Below are 23,266 nucleotides of genomic sequence, written 5' to 3' on the forward strand. Positions count from 1 at the left end.
ACTGGATACCCAGCAAGAGTGCCAGTCTTCTAGCTTGCTTACTTGCCACAAGTGCACTGTGCCACCTACCAAAGGAAAAAATAATGTGCATATTTCCACGAGAGAAATCCCACGCCTGGACCGTCGTTGACCACCGCCATGATTCTAGCCTACATCACAGCGTCATGTGCGCTTTTTACATCCAACACAAAAACTGCAGTCGTGGTGCTTTTGATTGTACTCAGAACTCAGAAATTCTGCCTTCTGAATAGGAAGATGTAGGTAACACCAGGCTGCAGATGAGCTGCATACAGAGCTGCACTGGGACAAAAATCTCTGAATCGAGGAGGGGGCCTAAAGGTACAACTGTCACCATCTTACAATGCTGTGATTGCAGCCATTCCCCAACTCTCTGTGAATGGGACCATTGTTCCTTCAGTGGGCTGGTTTCAGTCATTATGCAAATGTCCTGTTTATAAGATTGAAACCTGCAGTCAGCTGAGACTGAAGAAGTCACCTGATAATGACGAAACGTTTCTCCCACAAAACGCTACGTCCAGATGAACAGAATCAACTTTTGGAGATTTACTTTCCTGGATGATTGAGCATGCATCAAGACGTATTAAAATGAAATGCCCAAAATGAATGAAGTATTTCTCTGCGATTACAAACTCTGTGTAAACAATCTTGGCATCAAAATAAAGCTAACACTTGTGAGATTTCATCAGAGGTGTAGATATTGCAGCAGATGTTAAAGTTACTGAGGCTGGAAAAATTAAATAATTTTTTCCTCGCCTAATTTATTTATTTATTTATTTATTTTCGCATGTAACCCTTTTAAAATATGCGTTGGTTCACATTTTAATCCAGAAAATCAGTAATCAGCATATAAACATCGCCTGTGCAAAGATGTATCTGATGTATATGATGCTTCTAAATCAGTAAAAAAAAACTGCACTTTTAATAGATCAATATCGAGCTGATGTGCAGTTTGTCCAATTTTGGCTACACCTTTGAGCTGAATTTTTTAAAGTACTGAACAACAGACATGATTTAATTTCATTAACTTGCCTAAAAATGCTTGTTTTTGGAATATTTCTGTAGAATTAACCACACATGGTGAGTTTAAATGGACCCAGTGCTTTAAACTCTGAGGGGCTGGGACTTCTCCTAGTTAAAAAAAACAAATTGTAGTCTAAAAAAAAGCATAATAAGCCGTTCTTATTATGGGGATTGTCTCATTGCGCTGTTGAACAACGCCCGCTTCAACTCCATCGACCAGATCAACATCCCAGAAAGTGACTTGATGCTATAAAAAGTGTTCCTGTATTTTTTAACACTTTATTTTGGCAGATGTGTGCTGTCCAAGAACCACCGGGTGGCGACTGCCACAGTGCCGTCTTGCTTGCTTGCAGTTCAGAATTATAATCAACATAAATCAGTTGAAAAGTTAACAGATAAGGAAAGAAAACATCATGTAGCCTTGGGTCTTTATAGCTTTCGCCAGCAGAGGGATGACTAGAGTCCCTGTAGATTCTGCCTCTTCCAGTTCTTACTCCTCTCACTTCTTTAACTCCCTCAAGTACAAATCTTTGCTTTTTTCATTATCTTTCGCTTCTTTATTCCTTCCTCTGTCCCTTTTCTTTTCCTTCTCTCATTACCTCCTTGTCCCTTGTATTCTCCTTGACTGTCCATCACGTTCCCTCTCCTCTCTCTCATTTCCTCTGTTTCCTGTTCTCTCTCTCGTCTTCCTCTACTCCTTCTCTCCTTATATATTCTTTTTAACCTTTCATATTTACCTTTGTTTTTTCACTTCTTTGACGTTTTCACTCTCTGTTTCATTCTCCTTGCCTTCTTTTTCTTCCCTGCCCCATTCTTTTCCTTTTCCCCCTCTCCTTTCCCTGGACTGTCCCTTTCCTTGTTCTCCATGTTCTTTTCACGTCCTCCCTCTTTTCCTTTTCCTTCCTCTCCCCAGACTCCCTTCACCACCCCTTCTGTTTCCTCTGTTTTCTCACTTTCCTCCTTTATTTTCCTTTTTTACCATCGATCCTTTCACCTTTGTCTTGCATGTCACAGCTTGGAGACCGTGTGTGTGTGTGTGTGTGTGTGTGTGTGTGTGTGTGAGAGAGAGAGAGAGAGAGAGAGAGAGAGAGAGAGAGAGAGAGAGAGAGAGAGAGAGAGAGTGTGTGTGTGTGTGTGTGAGAGAGAGAGAGAGAGATAAAAGGATCAGGAGACCACAAGCTGACTGAAGCTGAGAAGCCAAGCAGTGAGTTTAGCAGCAGCAGGAATGCTTCTGTGAACAATGTGCAGGCAGACGGGACAGGAAGAAGAAATGAGAACTAAGAACTGATGATGATCTCTCACCTACTAAACCATTTCTGAACCTGAGACTAATCTGGACCAGAGATGAATAAAGAAGAAAAAGACCCAAGAAAGAACAAGACTTTGGAGACTTTTGGATATTTTGGGATTTTTTCCTGCTGATATCAAGAAGAAAATAGGATTAAAAAAGTGAAGAAGGTGTTTGATTGGAAGATCAGTCAGAAGATGTTGATGTCCACTTTATCCCCTCAGATGCAAAGAAAAGCAGAATGAAAGGAAGTCAGCCCACCTGTTAATGGATAAGATGCTGTAGAGTAATATTTGTGTCTTAGTTTAAATAAAGTAAGAAGAAAAAGGCACAACTGAAGATATACAGAATTTGGTTTGTTTAAAAAAACTGTAGCTGAGATTTTAATAAATCAAACTGAGTAACAGAACAGAGGTTCTGATCTTGCACAGAGGAACAGAAAAGTTCAATAACATAAAGTGGTCAGAGGAAAGATATGTGGATAGAAGAGAACAAAGACTAACAGGTTTGGAAAACCAAGAAAAAAAGATTTACACACAAAAAAACAGGAGAAAGGTAAACACCTGAAAAAACTGCAGGTGTGACAATGGTTTCTCTCAGAGCTTTCCTCCTCGTCCTCATGTTGCACACTACAGTTGTGGTCCCAGCAGCCAGCGTAACCCTGAGCAGGCTGGAGCGCTGGGTCCGCTCAGCCCTCCAGTCACTGCAGTGGAACCAGCTGGAGCGCTGCCGTCGCCTGTCCTCCCTCTCTGAGGCTGAATGTAGGCAGCACGCCCACCTGCCGCTGTCCTCGGTGGCTGTGTACGTGGCGGAGCCTCACAGTGTCGCAGGTAGCAGTACTCTCGTATTCTGTTATTCACAGTGTTCAGTGTGCTTCCTCTGAGCACACAGGTCTGGTGGATGTACACATATTTATTCCAAAGATGTCTTTAAACATCCATGACCATCAGGAGAATGTGCTTTCAAACAATTTTTCAGAACATACCTAATTTTACTCACAAGTTAACAAAGATTTGACCAGATGTTTACAGAGGTATCTTACTAAGCTATTACATATTATTAAGTATGCATGAAATAGCTGCATTGTACCAGCTATGAAATCCGTTTTCCTGTTTCGCATCCCAGTAGGTCACTCTGACAAAGTTTTGGCCATCCTACCAGACTCCTCCGTCGGGATGTTGAGCTCCAAGCTACGGAGACGCTTCAGCGGCAGCCAGGTGCTGAATGGGATGCAGGGTCCCCACAGACACCAGCAGTCTCTCCCTCGCTCCATGGCCCACGATGCTGTGTTAGTGCTAGATCCAAGCCCTGGGGAGAACTTTGGACACCCAGTGGTCCTCTTCTATGTGGATGTGAATGTGACAAAGAAAAGATGCTCCCACTTAGATGGCATTTACCTGGGTGAGTCTCAAGACACCGACAGTTATCCAGTCCATGAACTTTAAGAGCTTACAAAGTGCCAATTTAAAAAAAAATGTCACTGCTAGTTGATTTGATGACAAAACTCGTGTTGTGGATAAATCATACAGTTTATAGAAAACATAGCCCAGCCTTGGAAGTCAAGATTACGTGGATCTGTTTGCCAGCAGGAGGTAACTCCTCTGGATGCAAAAAGAAATCAAATTCTATAAGTTTTATTTGTTAGGATTAATTTTAACTTTGGTACAGCTCAGCTGGGAGAAGTGGTGGAAGTAGGAAATGTTGCTGCGGTCACAGAACAGGGAGGAGTAAAGGAGTTTCCCTGGATCACAAGAGTAAAATATAAGAAAATAAGATGTTTGGGACAGATTCACTGGGTGAGGCGAGTACCTGTAATGCTGCAGTTGTCAGATGATTGACTAACAATGTGCTTTAATTTATGTTTTACAGAGCATGAGGGACAAAGCTGCAGGCCTACTGAGCAAAATAATGCATTGATATATCCAGTCAGGTTTCAAGCATGTGTTTCTTTCTGGGCTGAGGGAGGAATAATATGCTTTTGATTTAAGGGAAAACTCTTCTGATAGAAATCGCTGTGCACTGTGTAAAGGATTGTGAGGATTAGGACTCAGGTACAGCGAAAGATTTATCCAGTGGAGCGCCTCATTACTAAAAACTCTCCCACCCCACAAACCAGAAATCTGTGTGCAGCTACTGACCTGTACAATGTGTGGACCACGAGCTGTCCCAGTTGCTATGTTACTGCGCCACATGCATGTATGCATGCACTGCTTTTTAGTTTTGACTCATGGAAGTCCAACCACACATCTCTGTAAGTATGGTACTGGTACCAGTCTATGTCAATGGTCTCTTAGTTGCAGATGTTGATTGTTTTACTGTCTGGTGTTCTTGGTTCCCATTCGGTTTTGAATCTTGATTCCAGTTTGTTTTCTATGAGCTCTTGTTCCTCTTCCTACACTACATTGCCAAAAGCATTCACTTGTTCACATGTACATGAGTAATATCACATTCTTAATCCATAGGATTAATATGTTGTCAGCACACCTTCAACTCTTCTGGGAAAGCTTTGCATAAGGCTTAGAAGTATTTTTGTTTTTATGAGACACTGATGTTGGATAAGAGGACCGGGCTCACAGTTTTCTGGCAACCACCAAACCAATGCATCGGCAGTGATTGAAACACCTGAATTTAGTGATTTGGATGGGTGGGTGAATGCTGTTAGCAATATGTGTATGTCAAGTCAATAATCAGTAAATGCAGTTTCTGCTTTATTTGATAGTGGTTTGATCTTGTATTGAGTTTTACTTCCTTGTCTTGTTGCTTTGATTAGTTTCAGCTGTGTTTCCTCATGCCTCAGTTTTCCTCAGGTTTTTCACAGGCCTGAAAAGGACAAATCAATCAATGATTGAGAAACTCCCCTAAAAAGGCTTCTTTGAACATATGGTTCACCTGTACCATGCAGCCTAGCATGCAGGCTGCAACTAAGAAACATAGCTGGGAAAGGGGGGGGAACTGAAGGGTTTTTTCCCCCAAAACCTCTTATTTGTGTTATTCTTCTGCCATAATGACATTTGACTTATAGCTCCATCACTTGGCCGTTCATCTTGAGTGTGCAAAATTCTTTTTTTTTGTGCCTCTTCTGCACGTACAGGTTGCAGGTAAGTTTAATACATGGCCTTATTCTTCACAAGGAGACAGACCAATGTGAGGCAAACTTAAGAATTAGTTTCCATGCATCTGAAAAGCTCCACTTTCAGTGGCAAACAACAGCTTTATGGAACAGCAGGCCAAAAGGCAGAGTAGGAGAGTTTTTTAAAAGTGCGTTATTGCTGCACTACTGCTCCAAAGGGACGGCAAATAAAAGCTTTCTGTGATGTATGTGTTCCTGCATCTCTGATAAAAGCAGAGTATGTTCAAGTGCAGGTTTATGACCTCCCACTGTGAGAGGGGTTAAGGCCAAATGCTGAGCTATTCATGCATGCACACGCAGCACTGTGCCCCCTGCTGGGTCCCATAGGTAGATTTAGATGAGCATTTTCTTTAGAGAGAAACTTTCTTTTGACCTAATTTAACCAAATCAGGGCAGAAAGAAGGAGAAAAGAGAGAAATAACAAAAAGAAAAGAAAATGGTAAAAGTAGAAGACAAAAGAAGAAGTAGAGAGGATAAACAGATGTGGAAGAAAAGCTATATACAGTTCACTTTTTTACTGGTTCCATAAAGATCTCTAAACCAATAGGGTCCAAGGTAATTCATGTCTCTCCCAGTTAGTGGTTTGGTGTGCATTAAAGATTAAGGGCTGTATTAAACATTTGCAGAACCTTACTCTACTTATAAAGCTAAGAAAAGGAGGCCAGGCTAACAAACTTTATCATTTATTTTTACTTTCACAGTGCTCAAATTTCCCTTTCACTCATCTACCCACTACAGGAAACTGACCCTAAACCTTCTCCTGCTGTCGTCTGCCTTTGTGTCTTCAGGTGATGAATGTTTGACGCTAGCTTTAAAGGGTCGCTGTGAGAACCAGCTGAAGCATCGTCACACCGGGGCAGAAAGGGTGATTGGTAATGGTCACATGACAGTTGGCACCATTACCACCAGCGGTGGTAACCGTCTGCTCGAGCGTGCCATTGGAGGGCTCTGTGAGGTCCACTTCCTCCCACTGGTCGTTGGAGTCAGAGACAGTAACCGAACACAAAGACTCAGATGTGTTGGTAGGTACAGCAGGTCTGAAAAAAGCCCAGCTCAGTCCTTGCAACCACCCTACACTAACCAGTTAGAGGGCATACTGTTCCCTTTTTTTTTTTTTTTTACAGACAACTAATTAACAGCACTGTATTCAGAGTATATGGAGTATTCGCAGTATATGTAATGGCTATGTGCTGAACTGAAATACATAATAACCACAGAAAGCCCAACAACTGACATAAATACACAAGTGTCTTAAATGGGAGTCTACTGTGTTTTGCACACTCCTGCACCCAAGCCGGTCGTTAAGTCTGACGTCACTAGCCGTGTCTGGGCCTAAACTCCGCTGCAGGTCCATATATCAAACATCACTGTGGCATTACTGAGAGTTGAAAAACTGTCTAAAGTCTTTCATCTTTAATAAAATGATCAGCGTTCTGCTCTACCAGGTGTAACAATTGAGTTTAACATCCAGGCATCCATGAAAACGGAATTTATGACATTTAACGGAGTTAGAAGTTAGCAGGAAGTTAGCTCGCTAGCTTCTATCTAAATACAGTATAGCATGTCCTGACTGCGGGGTTTTGGAAACAAATTCAAACGTACAGCTCTGTTATCACTTCCAACATAAATGAAGACAGAAAACTAAACAGCAGTGACGTTTGTAGGGTTACTGAAGTTTGGCTAGCTGGTATATAATGATGTGCTACGTGACCGCTAGCGACACAGCTATGGTAGCATAATATAAACAAGCTAACTTTTTTTCCACTGGATAAAAGTTAACGTGAGTGTTCTCGGTGGTCAGGAACAAATGTAATCGCATGGCAGGATGCTGTAAAAGGACCAAACTTCAGCCAGGAGAACAACTGAGATAATCCATCCACAATACGAGGTTAGTCATTCATATACTGCTGCATGGGCTGGGCTGTAGTTACATCCTAAGGTTTTAAAAACTGAGCTTAAATAAATGATTAGCGGTAATAAAAGCCGAGGGAGGTCAACAGTGATCACTGACTGTTTTAGGAGCTTTTTGAGATTAAATAGAAGAAAATACAAAACATTAAACATGTTAACAACACTAAAGCCATATTAAACGCAGACTACTTTAGGCCTGGAAGTAGGATTCGTCACGTCATCACTTAACGACCGGATTAGACGATCGCCCACATTTAAACAAAACATTGAAAAAAAATATGGTTAAGTGACTACAGCTACTTCTTCTTCTGGCTGTCCTCTTTATGAGTTACCACACAGAGGATCATCTGCTTCCATCCCACCCTATCCTTAGCATCCTCCAGCTCTGCATATTCTCCTTCGCCATGTCATTGAACCTCGTGAGGTGGTTAGGCAGGAGCACAAAGCGGGTATTCTAAAAAATGGTGGTTTTACTTACCCCAGAAAAATAGACAAAATGAATCAACAATATATATACTAAACAAGGCCAAAGGAACAGAACTAAACTCAAGACAAAATAACAATCCAACATAACTCCAGACTAATTGCTCAACAAAATAAAACTGAACTAACACACAAGAAACACAAAGGACTTAAATACTGGCTGATCAGACCAGGTTGATGCATAAGGGGAACACAAATACCAACAAATTTAACATCAACAAAAGCCCCCAAAAGCAGCATTTAGTTTAATATTTACTTCAAATTAATGATACTCAGCAAATAAGCAACTTATAAGTAAAAGCAATTATGCAACATTTAAGATAATTATTCTTCCTCATGATAGAACTACACTTACTATCACCCAGTCAACACTTCCTGTGTATAACAGTGCTGCATTCCAGAGCATATCTTTTGCCCTTCATGACGCCAGCAGCCCTGAGCAGCGACATGAACCCCTGCCAGCACCGGTAAAACAGAGAAAAATAATTTAATAAAGATGAATGTATCAAAGCTAACTAAATGTGTGCACTACAAATAGAACTCATTTATTTCAACAAAATCGAATAAATATAAATAAAGTGTCGAAAAAAGAACGGTGTCACAATATTTGTGTATATGAAATTAAGTTTACTCCTATTTACTCCTAAGGGTAAGGATCCCTCACAATGCAGCTCCTACAGACCGGTGAGCCTCTTAAATTGTGATTACAAAATTCTCAGCTCTTAGCTAATAGAATCGATCTTATACTGCCAAAAGTTAGCAATCCTGATCAAACTGGCTTTATACCAGGGCAACAGTCATTTTATAATATGCACCGCATACTTAATATCCTGTACGCATCAGAGCCAAAAGAGAAGTCAGAAATAATAATTTCTCTTGATGCAGAAAAGGCCTTCGACCGTGTAGAATGGCCATATGTTCATGCGGTCCTAAATGAATTTGAATTTGGCCCATTGTTTCAAAAATGGATTAAAATACTGTATTCTTCTCTGGTTGCGGCAGTGAGGACAAACAATGTAACTTCTGACTTCTTTCAGCTTAGTAGAGGCTGCAGGCAAGGCTGTAGTTTATCTCCCTATCTTTTCAACTTAGTAATTGAACCTTTAGCTATTGCTCTTAGGGAGGACAATCAGGTTGCTGGAATCTCTAGGAGCGGGACAATGCACAAAGTATCATTGTGTGCAGATGACTTATTGCTGTATATATCTAATCCAACGGCATCAATCCCTAAACTGCTCAAGGTATTAGATCACTTCGGACGTATATCTGGATGCAAATTGAACTATTCGAAAAGCCCACTGTTCCCTATTAATAACATAGAGCAAGATTTCTCTGCCTTCCCCTTTAAGTTAGAAAAAGAAATGTTTAAATATTTGGGAATAAATATAACCCGCACAATGATGGAGTTGCGGATTCATAATTTTGACACTTTGTTAGAACAAACATCACAAGATTTTAAAAAATGGGCAACATTTCCAATCTCATTAGCAGGCAGAATAAATATAGTTAAAATGGCAGTCTTACCAAAATTTCTCTATGTTTTCCAAATGATTCCTGTTTTCATAACCAAATCAATTTTCAAAGATTTAGACAGATTAATAGCAACATTTATTTGGAAAAATTCAAATCCCAGAATGGAAAAAACATATTTGGAAGTACCAAAAGAGGCTGGTGGGCTGGGGTTGCCACTACTGGGCGGCCAATATCACCAAATTATTGCACTGGAAATATGTTTATGAGAACAGCGAGGGTGAGGCTTGGGTAAAAATGGAACTGATGTCTAATCCACTTCCCCTCCCTAGCTCTAAATCAAAAACAGAAAATAACAAATCCAGTTGTAAGAACATCTATTAGAATATGGCTTCAATTCAGAAGGCACTTCTGTTTGCAACAGGTTAGTAATTTTTTCATTGTTGCTTTTAACCCTTTTTTTTTACCATCCATTTCAGATAAAGCATTCCAAATTTGGCACAATAATGGTTTGAAGTTTTTTTACAATTTATTTTCAGGAGAAACTTTTAACACCTTTGCCGCTTTGATGAGAGATTACAATAGACCAACCTCACATGTGTTTAGATATCTGCAAATACGAAGTTTTGCAAAAACATTGTTTCCTTCATTCTCCTACTTACCTCCTAAAAATCAAGTGGATACTATTTTGGAAATAGATCCTTTTGGCAAAAGGCGAATCTCCGTCATATACAAACTGATGCAGAGCTTAAGGCCTATTACTTGGGAAAAAACTAAAAATAATTGGGAAAAAGACATTGGGGTGGATTGATCTGATGATGAGTGGAGATCTTGCTTGAATCGTATACATACCTCCTTCCTTTGCATTCGCCATGGTTTAATTCAGTTTAAAATTCTTCATTGTCTTCATTATACAAGAGAGAGGCTTTCAAAGTTTTTCCCAGAAGCCGATCCTGCCTGTCCCAGGTGTGGACATAATCCAGCAAATGGGGGTCACATGATGTGGTCTTGTCCTAACCTGTCCTCACATCAGTGCGCAAAATTTAGTGCTTGATTTCCACATTGGCATTTTTGGAGTTATGCCACCTCAATACGAAATTAGTAAATCTCAGGGAAATGCCATAGCATTTGCTACATTGCTTGCTTGTAGACTCATTCTATTCCACTGGAAGTCTGATAAGGCTCCTTCATACATACAATGGTTAAAGGAGGTGCTTTTCTTTTTACCACTGGAAAAACTTAGATACAAAAAACAAAAATTCTCTGCGACTTGGAACCCATTTATTGACCATATAAAAACGTATTTTCCAGATGTGTGACATACATTTTTTGTTTGTTTTGTTTTGTTTCTCTTTACATGAGCCTCGGGTGGGGAGGGAGGGGGGTTTCTTTTTTTCCCCTTAACTTTGTGCTTTATTGTTTATGTATAATCGCAAGATTTTCATTTTGTATTGTGACCATGATTTGTGTAAAGCGATTAAATTTAAAAAGTCAAAAAAAACCAAAACGTTTACTCCTATTGAATAAAAGTGTTGGTGTACGGGGTTACGAGCTGCAGAGTTGTGCAGCTGCAGGTGCGGCTTCGACACACACGCACACTTCAAGGATGCTAGGATAGCGACAGAGATAGATGGAGGCTGTGCCGTGTTTTCCAGGGATGTGCTGATCTTTGAACTGGAATGGCTGCATGGCTTGAACCAGTGAATAATTTCCCCATTTGAGTTCTTCAGCCTGTTCAGCCACTGCAATGCTTTATGGTCAGTCTGCAAGATGAACTCCCTCCCCAGCAAGTAGTACTTTAAGGAGTCTAGTGCCACACTTGATAGTGGCATAGTGCTCTGGCCGGGACACACTTTGCTGGATTGATTGTGAGGACAGCAAGCTGCAAGCGGTCCAGGACCAAATTCAGATGTTCCACGTGTGACTCCAAGGCACCGCTGTACATGACAATTTACATTGCAAGCCAGACATTGTGGTTATGTTGGTCACTCTGGCACGAACAGCACACCCAAGCTGATCCCACAAGTGTTCAGTGGGGTTTAGGTCGGCACTGCAGTAAAGGCATTCCATCCTCTTTTCTCCAAAGTTCTGGAGGCAGTGCCTGATAAACCCCACTCTAAGGGGGTGCGTTGTCATCTTGGAGGGCAGAGTTTGGTCCCAGACTCTGGAGACACAGGATTGCCACTGGCTGCAGAATCTCAATGTCTCTCAGCATCGAGCTTTCCTCCAGTGATGACAAGCCTTGTTTTCCCATGGAGGGAGATGCTGCCTTATACTAATACATCACACAAGCTCTACCAAAAACTGTTCCCCTATCAGTTCAGCAAACAGCATTATGTTCTCCACATCTTCTCCACACTTTGACCCTGCGATGTCTTCGGCAGAATCTTGACTCGTTGCAGAACGTAACATTTCTCCACATGTTCTGGTTCTACTGCACATGATGTCAAACTGTAGTCATGGCAGCCCTGTGAGAGCGGAGTTCTTTACGGTCCAGAGAGCTGTCTGCCATATCATCCTGAAAACCTGGACTGCAAATCTGTACAAGGATCCCTATGGCCTTTGGTTCCCAAGTGCTAGTGGGGTGAGGAAATGGTCTTGTTGTGGTGTATTCTTTTTGGGACACCCTCTTCATGGCCCATCTTTGACATCCCCAATTATTAACTTAGAACTGGCCAATTTGGAGACGGTACTATGACTCGCGCCAAATAATGGTGCAGCTTGGTTTTACAGAAAACCAGCTTGAATTTGCCCTATCGTGTGGGCCCCATCCAGATCATTAACAATTTTGTGCTAAGTTTATATGAAAATCCAAATAACTGGGATTTATAGTAAATCTAAAAAACAAACAAACCCATATGCTAATAGTCACTGTATCTTTGAAGATGTTTGTGCAAAGTTTCATTCACATGCCAAATGTGCAATTAAGTATTTTTGTATTGTTGGTGAGTGTAGAAGGATACCAACACTAATTTGACACGTCTAGCGATATATCAGTCCAAAGTCTTTCATTAAAGTAGTCTTTTAAGACAAACACCTGTGTTTGATGCATGCTCAATCATCCAGGTAAGGAAATCCCAGAAGGTTTATTCTGTTCATCTGAACGTAGTGTTTTCAGTGCAAGTGACGTTTCTCCCACTGAAAACGCGACGTCCTTCTGGGACAAGGACCTTTTCTGTGTCTTTTCTGTGATACTTTCCTTTTCCCTGGACAGATCACACAGACTTTGCAGCATGTCCTCTGCTGCTGCCCGTGAACTCGCCTAGTTTGCCCGTCTCAAGCTGTGAGCTGAATAAAAACACGAGACGCTGCCATCAGCAGCCTCTGGGCACTCACCTCTCCTGTCGCCTCTACCAGACCTGTGACCATGCTGTCCTCATTTCAGGTAGGCTGTTTTTATGTCTATGTAACGGTCTCGTGAAATAAACCTTAACAGCAAATTTTAGTAGTATGCAAGTAAATTAGTATTAGTATATTGCTACAGGTACATGCCAATTACATCGACAAGGTCCTGGGTTCAAATCCCATCTGTGGCCTTTCTATGAGGAGTTTGCATATTCTCTCCGGGTACTTAAGGTTCCTCCCACACTCCAAAGACATGCATGGGCATTTCCAAACTGACCACAGGTGTGAATTATGTCTCTGTGTTAGCCCTGCTTATTGGCCAGCTGTCCAGGGTGTAACTGTTTGACAGGTAGGATAGGTTTCCCCTGTCCTGTGACCTTGGACACATGGTTAGTAAATGGACTGCTTGTTATACAGCCCTATACAGCATGTCACATTCACCCATTCACACACATTCATACAAGCACTTGTTTCTACCTAACATTTACAGACAACAATAGCATCGTGAGGAGCTCTCTGTTATCGCTTAGTGTTTGCCGGTCTTGTTTATTTCCTTACCTTATACAAATTCCTCTTGGTCTTATTTCATGCGGTTAGTTCTGTAGCCCTGTTCCAAAAATCTGTACACTCAAAAAGATGAAGTTGGGTGGTTGTTACATGTACAAGATTCAAACTTGTAGTTTGAACTAAATAATTTCATGTTTCTATGGTGAACATAATTACATCATGTAGCATCAGCATGAAATTCAGCAACTTAATTTGTTCTTGTTGAGATGATGTGATACAGTCTAGTAAGAGTGGTTCGTTGCCTGGACTCACGAAATTCACATGAGATGTCAAACTGCAGGAAAACCACTGGAGTTGGCAGACAAGTACACACACACCACGTGTGTGCTCTCGCTATTTATTGTGGTTTAACCTGTCAAGGACAAAAACGTACAGAAAATTCTGCAGCAAGCCTGGTAATCATAGCTTTCCTAGTTTTGTTAGGCCTGGAGCGACAGCTTGGTGGTGTGATGGTTAGTGCTGCTGCCTCACAGCAAGAAGGGCCTGGGTTCAAATCCACAATCTGGCTGGTTTGCAGTGTGTAATTAGAGTTATTGGTGATTCTAAATTACCCATGAATGTAAGTGCAAATGGTTGCTTGTCTCTATGAAATAATCAAACCCCCATATTGGTTCATTAAGCAAGAGAAGCAGTAATAGAGATCGACAGACCACGTGACTTTCGCGCATTGCATTGTGGGTACAAGTGGCAACAAAATCAAAACACTGCATCAAGCATTTCCAGCACCGGTAACCATTAATTCTGCGGTTTTAATCCCTACTTGCATTTTATTTGCCCCAAAAACAGTGATGTACAAAACGACGGAGAACACGGCAGGTCCGCACGAAGACAGACGTGACGAAAAGAGTACGAGGAAAAAATCAAGGAGTGAAAGGGTCAGACGAGCATAGAGTGGAGTAAGGACGTTAGCCTGCTGCCCAACTTTCATCACGCACATATTTATTATCATATGGTCCTAAGTGTGAGTGCACACACTCACAACATGTTTAGTAACTTCAGATCCTGCAACAAGCCCAGGTCCAGTTTACCTTGGTGATTTGGACTATTCCATCTCACAGCTGTTGTTACAGGCCAACGCATCTATTTGTCGTTTCAGGTTGTAGTGTTACACAACATTGTGTTACACAACATTTTCAGATCTCAGGAAAAAAATGAGTGTTTCGTAATTCATTCAATTATTGTCTTTATTTATAACTGGCATTAATGTTTCATTCTATTATAGAATCTGACAGGAAAGAGGCAAAATTGTAAAAATCCATCGTGCTTTATTAGCTGCTTCGGTGAAAAACAAATCAACAATGCAACAACAACAAAACAACATTTCAAAACAACATACTGAAACAGTTATTCATCACTTGATTGCTTCAATACAACACTTGGGCACATATATGCGGGACGTTTCGTGGCTGTTTTGATCTCGCTCTCTCTCTTAACCGATCAGATCTGGCTGTGGTAGCAGCTTTAAACTCGGTCTGACCCAGGCTGATAGAGGGGCCCAGTCTGGATCACATTCCTGCATTTTGTAGGCTGGTTTTCCTACAAAACACAACAAACATTAGCCCGCAAAGCCACAGTGAACAAAGCAGCATAGCAACTGTCAATGGAAAATTGTACTTAGTAGTCAGTATAATCTTTTAATGATATAAGTTTGCATATGGTAGAATACTGCATGTAATCATTTGTGTTTAGAAGTATATAGTTGGTGGCATATTGAAAGAATGTCTCATCCTAGGAGGTCTGTAACATTCCAGGGTGTTCTGGCGTATGGGAGAGGTCGTACCTTGTTTTATTGTTTTACGGTAGGATTAACGTAGCTATATCTGTCTTAGTCTAAGTGCCTTTTGGTTTGATGAACTGCTGGACTTCGAGACCAGCAGGTGTAGGGAAGTCATTTATGTGGTCACACTCACACACACACACACACACACACTCTTACACACACACATGCACACGTACACCTCCACATTCCAATGTAAGGAACAAACGCTCACTGAAGCATATAAATAAAGACCGGGGCAGTCCTCAGTGCGTGTCTCTGAGCCTCACTCTTGGAGTGTCAGTTCTGGAGGCTGCCCTTGCTAGCAAGAAATTCCGTGTGTTTCTCTTCTCTGGTTCTCTACTGAAGAAGTGTTTTAGAGTATATCTCTTAACAGCAACGAATTCAATTCAAATCAATATAAGACTTACTTGTAACCTACATCAACAATTATGTTATGATAAATTACGTAATAACTACAACAGAAGACTGACCTTTGTGGAAATGCTTGGAGCAGACTAACCTGTGAGCTGGAGTGTTCTGGGACGTTATATTTGGTCTTGGAATGGCTGCAATCCAGGCCATCCGTCGGCTCTTTGTTACCTCGGAAACACGGCTTAAACAATTTCTCTTCCACGACGGAATCCGATAAAAACGATCTCTTTACTCGTCGGCTTCCCGTTGCAGCGACCGGCTATTGCAGTTAATAATACAACAGCTTCTTGCCATTCTTTGTGTTTCTTTTTATCGCTGTGACTGTTTTCATGTGAAAGCCTGCGTGCCCTAGTACCACTGGCCACTCGTACCTACAATCCTGTGTGGTTTTACCCCAGAATGACGTCACATTTTCAGTCTCTATTGCCTTGATTAACAAAGTAGTTGTTTAAACAACAAGATTTCATTGTGTTTTCCTGAAGTTTTTAACTTGTGTAGAATGAATTACAACAAATTTCACTTTACATACTTCAATAACTCACTTCAAGTCAATGTAAGTATACTACGTTGATCCAACATAATCTGATTACATTAAACCACCAAATGCCAAATGTGTTGGTTTGACATGGTCAAAAATGAGTTATTGTACTTGGTTAAATCACGTGGAAAAAGGTGCCAAGATTAAATTGTGTTCATCCAACAGCAGATTTTTTTGAGTGTAGGTTCATCCTGGGTTATGAAATGGGATTAATGTTCAAGCTCCTTCTGCTTATGATGGTAGTTTTAGTCAAAGGAGCTTGCAAAGAAAAGCGTCTGGACTTCTTTAAGTTACTTGAAGACGTTTCACCTCTCATCCGAGAAGCTTCTTCAGTTCTAAGGTCAAATGGTGGAGAGTCCCAGATATAAACCTAGTGGGAGTATCCCCCCACAGAGGGACAAAAGGACCCCCTGATGATCCTCTAATCGCCTGAGCCAAGGTGTGAAACTGGGTGTGGGTCCCAATCAGCCAGAGTTTCGGGTGTGTTCATTGTGAAACCTGGCCCCACCTTATCATGCGAATTCCTGAGGTCATATTTTTCATGCCAGGCAAATGCTGCTGAGTCTTGTCCTGTGGAGGTGGCTCTTCTGTGTTGTGAAGAAGCTTCTCGGATGAGAGGTGAAACGTCTTCAAGTAACTTAAAGAAGTCCAGACGCTTTTCTTTGCAAGCTCCTTTGACTACGATGACCTGGATGACTGAGAACCTTCACAGACAGATGGTAGTTTTACTTTCCTTCTGTTTATGAATTTCTTATGTGTGCTTGAAGTTCCATGTTGGTTTTAGTTGATGATACGTTAGTTATTCATCTTTGGTATTCCCATTCAGTTCCTCCCATCTGGTGTAATTCCCACTTTGTGGGAGGAGTCTCTTCTTGGTAAACGGGAGTTCTTCCTTCTCACTGCTGCCAAGTGTTCGTAGATGACACTGTGATCACTGGGATTCTCTCTGTAATGCTGTAGGCTCTTTACTTCGCAATATGAAACTCTTTCCAATAAAATACAAACTGTTCCTTATTGCTAACCATAGCTGTCAGTAAAGTTTAGTAGTAAATAAATAAGTTAGTATGGTGACATGTCAGCTCTATAAAGCCATATAGTTGTTTAGTATACCTCCTTATGTGATGGAGAATAATTTAGCTTCTGGTCAAAAATGCAGCTCCCATAATGTTGATCATTATGTTTTAGTATTAATGATTGGTCTACGGTTCGAGTCTTTAAGAACTGAATGCAAGTCACAGTACAGTGATGGAAACGTGTGTGTGTGTGTGTGTGTGTGTGTGTGTGTAGGTGGCTGGCAGCAACTAGTGATGTTCCAGCATCATGTTCAGGATCTTCAGCGGTTCTACAAAATGCTGCAGAACAACGGCTTCCATAAGGATCACATTAAGACCTTCTTCGGCAGCAGTGGACAGCTTCCTGGTAGGAACACTGGTGGAGTTTTTACTCTTTACTTTCAAAATGTCCACTACATTTATTTGATATCTTTATTTGCCAAGTGTAGAAACGAATTAAAAATAGGTGCTTGTTCACTGGCTGCAGAACTGTTTTGATATGTTGCTCTGATAAATTCTGAATAATCACACTAATTTTTATTATTTAATTACAAACACTTCCTCCTTTTAATTTTTATAAAGTTATATATATACTTTCACTGTAGCTTATTCTGTTCTTTCAACATCATGTCTGTTGAGTTTTGTTAACAACAATCTTTCTAAAATTCAGCAACGTAGGCTGATGATAAAAGCCGAATATTATAGGACGTTGACGCACCGACTGTTTGTTAAAATGTGTGTCTGTACCTGACCCATCTCTGCGGTCTCCTCGCTTTGCAGAGGATGTAGAGGGCGCATACTCTGCAACAGAGAAATCGGTGATCCGTAACCACGTGTCGTACGTCTGCAGGAAGCAGCACTGTGCCGACATGTTGGTTCTGTACCTGAACTCACCAACGTGCAAGGATGGCACCATGCTACTGTGGGATGCCAACCTTAATGGCATTGTAAGAGGGTACCCCACCACACACACACACACACACAAAGAAAACTACACTAGAATAAATTAAGTAAACATAAAGGTAAAACTTGGTAGTGGCACTCAATCAAACATGAAAAAAAACAAAACAAATGTGCGTGGCCACAGATTATATTATAACAATTCACTATGACGTCACAGGTTTGAAGTCTTTTGCTGTCTACAACGACCACACTAGAGTGGCAGTTATCAGGTAAAGCCAGCTAGCTTGGGTAGTACGCTACATCCAAGTATATGGGTATGATGTACAAACACACAAATCAGCTAATTAGTGCTACATAAAAGACTTGTCTAATACCAAAGTGTTACTCACTGACACTCAAACACAATCTGGATAAATTGGCCTATTTTCTATTTTAATAACTATATTAAAAATGTTTTAAAAGGCAACAACAGCACCAGCACAATCCAGGGATCAATTCAATGTAATTTATATAGCACCAAAGCACAGCAAGTCACCTCAAGGTGCTTAATATTGTAAGGTAAAAGGGGACGAGAGAACACTGGGTGCATCATGGGAAGCCCCGAGCACGCTGTTTATTTATCCTGTAAAGCTGGACAACATTGGAGTTTGTAGCGATTTACTTTTAGAGCCAAACTCAAGTGTCAACAGAGAAACTACACTGGATATGTCCTCTTCACACACTGAGGTCAGTTATGGAGTTCCACAGGGTTCAGTGCTAGGACCAATTCTGTTTACATTATACATGCTTCCCTTAGGCAGCATCATTAGAAGACATAGCATACATTTACACTGCTATGCAGATGACACCCAGCTCTATCTGTCCATGAAGCCAGATAACACACACCAATTAGTTAAACTGCAGGAATGTCTTAAAGACATAAAGACCTGGATGGCCGCTAACTTTCTGCTTCTTAATTCAGATCAAACTGAGGTTATTGTACTCGGCCCTGAAAATCTTAGAAATATGGTATCTAACCAGATTCTTACTCTGGATGGCATTACCTTGGCCTCCAGTAATGCTGTGAGGAACCCTGGAGTCATTTTTGACCAGGACATGTCCTTCAACGCACATATTAAACAAATATGTAAGACTGCTTTCTTCCATTTGCGCAACATCTCTAAAGTTAGAAATATCCTGTCTCAGAGTGACGCTGAAAAACTAGTTCATGCATTAATTACTTCCAGGCTGGACGACTGTAATTCATTATTATCAGGAAGTCCTAAAAACTCCCTGAAAAGCCTTCAGTTAATCCAAAATGCTGCAGCAAGAGTCCTGACAGGGACTAGAAAGAGAGAGCAGATTTCTCCTGTTTTGGCTTCCTGTTAAATCCAGAATTCAAAATCCTGCTCCTCACATACAAGGTCTTAAATAATCAGGCCCCATCTTATCTTAATGACCTTGTAGTACCATATCACCCTACTTGTTGTTCCTAGAGTATTTAAAAGTAGAATGGGAGGCAGAGCCTTCAGTTTTCAGGCCCCTCTTCTGTGGAACCAGCTTCCAGTTTGGATTCGGGAGACAGAAACTATCTCTACTTTTAAGATTAGGCTTCAAACTTTCCTTTTTGCTAAAGCATATAGTTAGGGCTGGACCAGGTGACCCTGAATCCTCCCTTAGTTATGCTGCAATAGACGCAGGCTGTCGGGGGATTCCCATGATGCATTGAGTTTTTCCTTTCCAGTCACCTTTCTCACTCACTATGTGTTAACAGACCTCTCTGCATTGAATCATATCTGTTATTAATCTCTGTCTCTCTTCCACAGCATGTCTTTTATCCTGTCTTCCTTCTCTCACCCCAACCGGTCGCAGCAGATGGCCCCGCCCCTCCCTGAGCCTGGTTCTGCTGGAGGTTTCTTCCTGTTAAAAGGGAGTTTTTCCTTCCCACTGTCGCCAAAGTGCTTGTTCATAGGGGGTCATATGATTGTTGGGTTTTTCTCTGTATCTATGAAGCGCCTTGAGGCGACTTTTGTTGTGATTTGGCGCTATATAAATAAAATTGAATTGAATTGAATTGATGGACTGGAGAAAGTTAAACCTATGGTGCAAGAGGCCAGCCAAAAAGTGACCATGGTACATGGTAAACAGTAGATGCTGATGTGGTCCTTTCTTCTTTCCTACTGTTGGCACTTGACTGCTTTTCTTTCCTGATTGTCTCACATCTGTTTCCTTGTAATCCATCTGTCCCTGTGTGCCTTCACACACTTCCATTTCTGATTCTCTCTGCCTCCCTTTCTTTTTCCAGGCAGATCTAAAAGAGCGCTACTCAGTCAACGAGCTGTTGGCCGACCTGGCCGGCTGCAGGGCAACTCGTGTCCTGCTGTTTGTGGATCAGAGCTACAGCGGTGTCCTATCCAAGCGGCTGCAAGGCTCTCAAAAACACCTCAATGTGGTTCTAATCCAGAACCCGGCCAGGCAGACTTATGCCCACCTGAACCACAGGTTGAGTCCAGGCTGGGAGGACAGCAGCTGGTCCTTAATCAGTCCTGCCACCTGCTTGCTGGACCACCTGGGAAAGGTGACCTTTTAGAGTGAATTTTTGTTTCAGTGTTTACTCCTCTGAATACTTTTCTAATCTCCTCTCATGATGTGTCAGGATGCTGGGATGTTTCGCCTTCTGGAGCCATGGGCGGGTCTTTTAAACGTGACCTTGGCTGGTGCCCCGTGCAATGCCACACCACCTCTAACAGATAGCGAGATGCAGCGAGAGTACCAGGGCTGCCAGAATCTGCCGACTGCGCTTTGGCACCAGAAACTCAGAAGGGCAAACTAAAAGCAGAGCATGGAGACGTGCTGGGAGACTTTGAGAGAGGATGAATTATGGACACACACACACACAGGAGTTTGCAATCCAAAACTACAATTTTGTTGCTGTGTGTGTGTGTGTGTGTGTGTGTGTGTGTGTGTGTGTGTGTGCATTGACCAACGAACATGGTGGACACTGCTGTGTGTGTGTGCCGTTTATGTCCTAGCTCTGAACTTGGACTGTAACCATGAAGATGACAGCTCATCCCAACGGGATTGTCCTGAACTCTGTGTTACCAGTGTGTGTGCTTGTTTGTATGCGTGTGTGTGTTTGTGAGTTCAGCAAGAGGACAGACGCTCTCAGAGACCAGCTGATGCTCTGGCCATTGTTGGAGTGTGGGACGGTGTGTACGCTGTATCTCCTGGGCACTTAAATGTTTTAGCTCCAATCATCCCTCTCTATTTTTGTCTGTCCTTTATTTATTCTCATTTGCCTTCTGTTTGCCATGGACTTCTTTCTGCTAGTGTATCGATCGCTCTTAGTCTCCTTCCTTCCTCTGCAGCACTTTTCTTCTTGCTTTCACTCTATAAGGAGGATTCTCATGTAAAGTCAGCAAACCTGTTAACCTGTTTTGACCATATTTGTATATCACTGTATTCGCTTCTATACATGCAGGGTTTGTGTTTTGGTGACCAGTGATATTAGATTAATAGAGGATGCTGAACAGTGAGTCTTTCTCCGGTCAAGGAAATTCATTCAGCGCCCTTTTAATTGTCTGCAAGTCAGCAGCAACTGCAGCGCAGAGCTACAGCAGATGTTTAATGTTCATAAAACAGCTAATTATACGTCTTTATTGAAACAAAGCAACTTTGATCATTTAGGTATTTTTCTTCAGAGAGGACACAGTTTTAGCATTATATTCCTTTGATGGCGCTCATTTCCAAATGATAACTACACATTAGGAGTGTAAAACAGCAACACAAGTACAAGATTTTAGCCGACTGTCAAGATGTTGCTGCTCACTTCAGGCAAAATTCCTAATGATTATTTTACATCTTAAAGTGTATCTGTTTTCACAATAGACGTCAGTATTGTCTCTATAACATGAAAATGTGTCAGGAAAAAAATTACCTCGTGAAAAGTCCTGGGCTACAGCGTCACAGGACGTCCATGTTCTTCACTCCCCCTTTGAAGCTGGTAGTCCAGACAGCTCTCCACATTTTACAGTGACAGCAGGTGACAGCAGGTGATAGCAGGTGACAGCAGGTGATAGCTATCACTGTGGGTGAAAAGCAGATGTTATATATGACTGAGCCCATGAACTCAGCAGCAGAGCATTTAGAGAGATCAGGTCAGAAACTGTTTCCTCGTAGACTTTTATAGAATCAGATTTTTATTTTTCAGCAATAGCAATCAAAATCTCAACATCTGGGTTTTTAGGCATCACATTTCATTTTTCAGACCCAATTAATCTTTTTTACTGTCTATGGCCTAAATGTCTCCCTAATGGCTGAAAAAAAGATGCATTCATTGCTTCCACCTTTACCACAAAGCCGAGATGGCAACTCTTAAATGTACACCTATTAACAGCTAGAGCACATCTTTGAGGTTCTTCTTATACACTTTGTGTTTGAACGCAGTCATGCACTCGTGCACTAGATAGGAATGCACCATTCCACGTTTCTTCCCAGTTCCGATACATTGCTGGTGTCTCGTCTTTAGGTATTTGCTGTGTAAAATTAATAAACTGTATTCTTTGCTCTGAGTGACTGAGAATCGTTCTTTTTTTGTGTAAGGCAGCATTTGCCTGGCATGAAAAATATGACCTCAGGAATTCGCATGATAAGGTGGGGCCAGGTTTCACAATGAACACACCCGAAACTCTGGCTGATTGGGACCCACACCCAGTTTCACACCTTGGCTCAGGCGATTAGAGGATCATCAGGGGGTCCTTTTGTCCCTCTGTGGGGGGAAACTCCCACTAGGTTTATATCTGGGACTCTCCACCATTTGACCTTAGAACTGAAGAAGCTTCTCGGATGAGAGGTGAAACGTCTTCAAGTAACTTAAAGAAGTCCAGACGCTTTTCTTTGCAAGCTCCTTTGACTACGATGACCTGGATGACTGAGAACCTTCACAGACATAAACTGTAGGAACACTAACATTAACTGGTATTTATTAGAAATAAAATGAAAGCTTTAATTTGGGTCCTACGTTCTCCTCTCAGTGTGAATACACCTCCTCAGACACATCGTGTGGCCAAAAATATTTTTTTGTGCACTAAGGATCAGGAGACTCGCTGACAGTCAAGAAATAGAGATCTGTTCGCAGCAATCATGATTAAGAGATGAAGCACTGAGACTGCCCTTCCTGCTGCACAGACTGGCTATGGTATTTTAATAAGGGTGTGTGAGTGTGTCACAGAAAAACATGCATTGAACTGACAGACCATGTTCTGAATTCCACTTTTCTGTGAGATTTGTGTCTGTGGGTGACCTGTCTCACTCTTTTCCGGTGAGTTCCTTCCTGTCTTGCTGTCTTTTATTGATTTTATTGAAATCT

At 41.5% G+C, this 23,266-nt stretch overlaps 1 protein-coding gene across 1 annotated transcript; it reads left to right on the plus strand.

The window, feature by feature from the left end:
• Positions 1–2,201: 2,201 nt before the first annotated feature.
• Positions 2,202–22,469, plus strand: LOC146371268 (uncharacterized). Its single transcript, XM_084954649.1, has 8 exons — positions 2,202–3,159; positions 3,455–3,730; positions 6,248–6,481; positions 12,538–12,708; positions 17,252–17,383; positions 17,797–17,963; positions 20,204–20,476; positions 20,555–22,469. Exons 1-8 carry the CDS (start codon positions 2,916–2,918, stop codon positions 20,729–20,731), a joined length of 1,674 nt encoding a protein of 557 aa, XP_084810775.1. The 5' UTR covers positions 2,202–2,915; the 3' UTR covers positions 20,732–22,469.
• The last annotated feature ends 797 nt before the right edge of the window (positions 22,470–23,266 follow it).

Source organism: Perissodus microlepis, chromosome 16, assembly GCF_051167445.1.
Source record: "Perissodus microlepis isolate ML-2025 ecotype Zambia chromosome 16, ASM5116744v1, whole genome shotgun sequence".
NCBI classification, from domain to species: Eukaryota; Metazoa; Chordata; class Actinopteri; order Cichliformes; family Cichlidae; genus Perissodus; species Perissodus microlepis.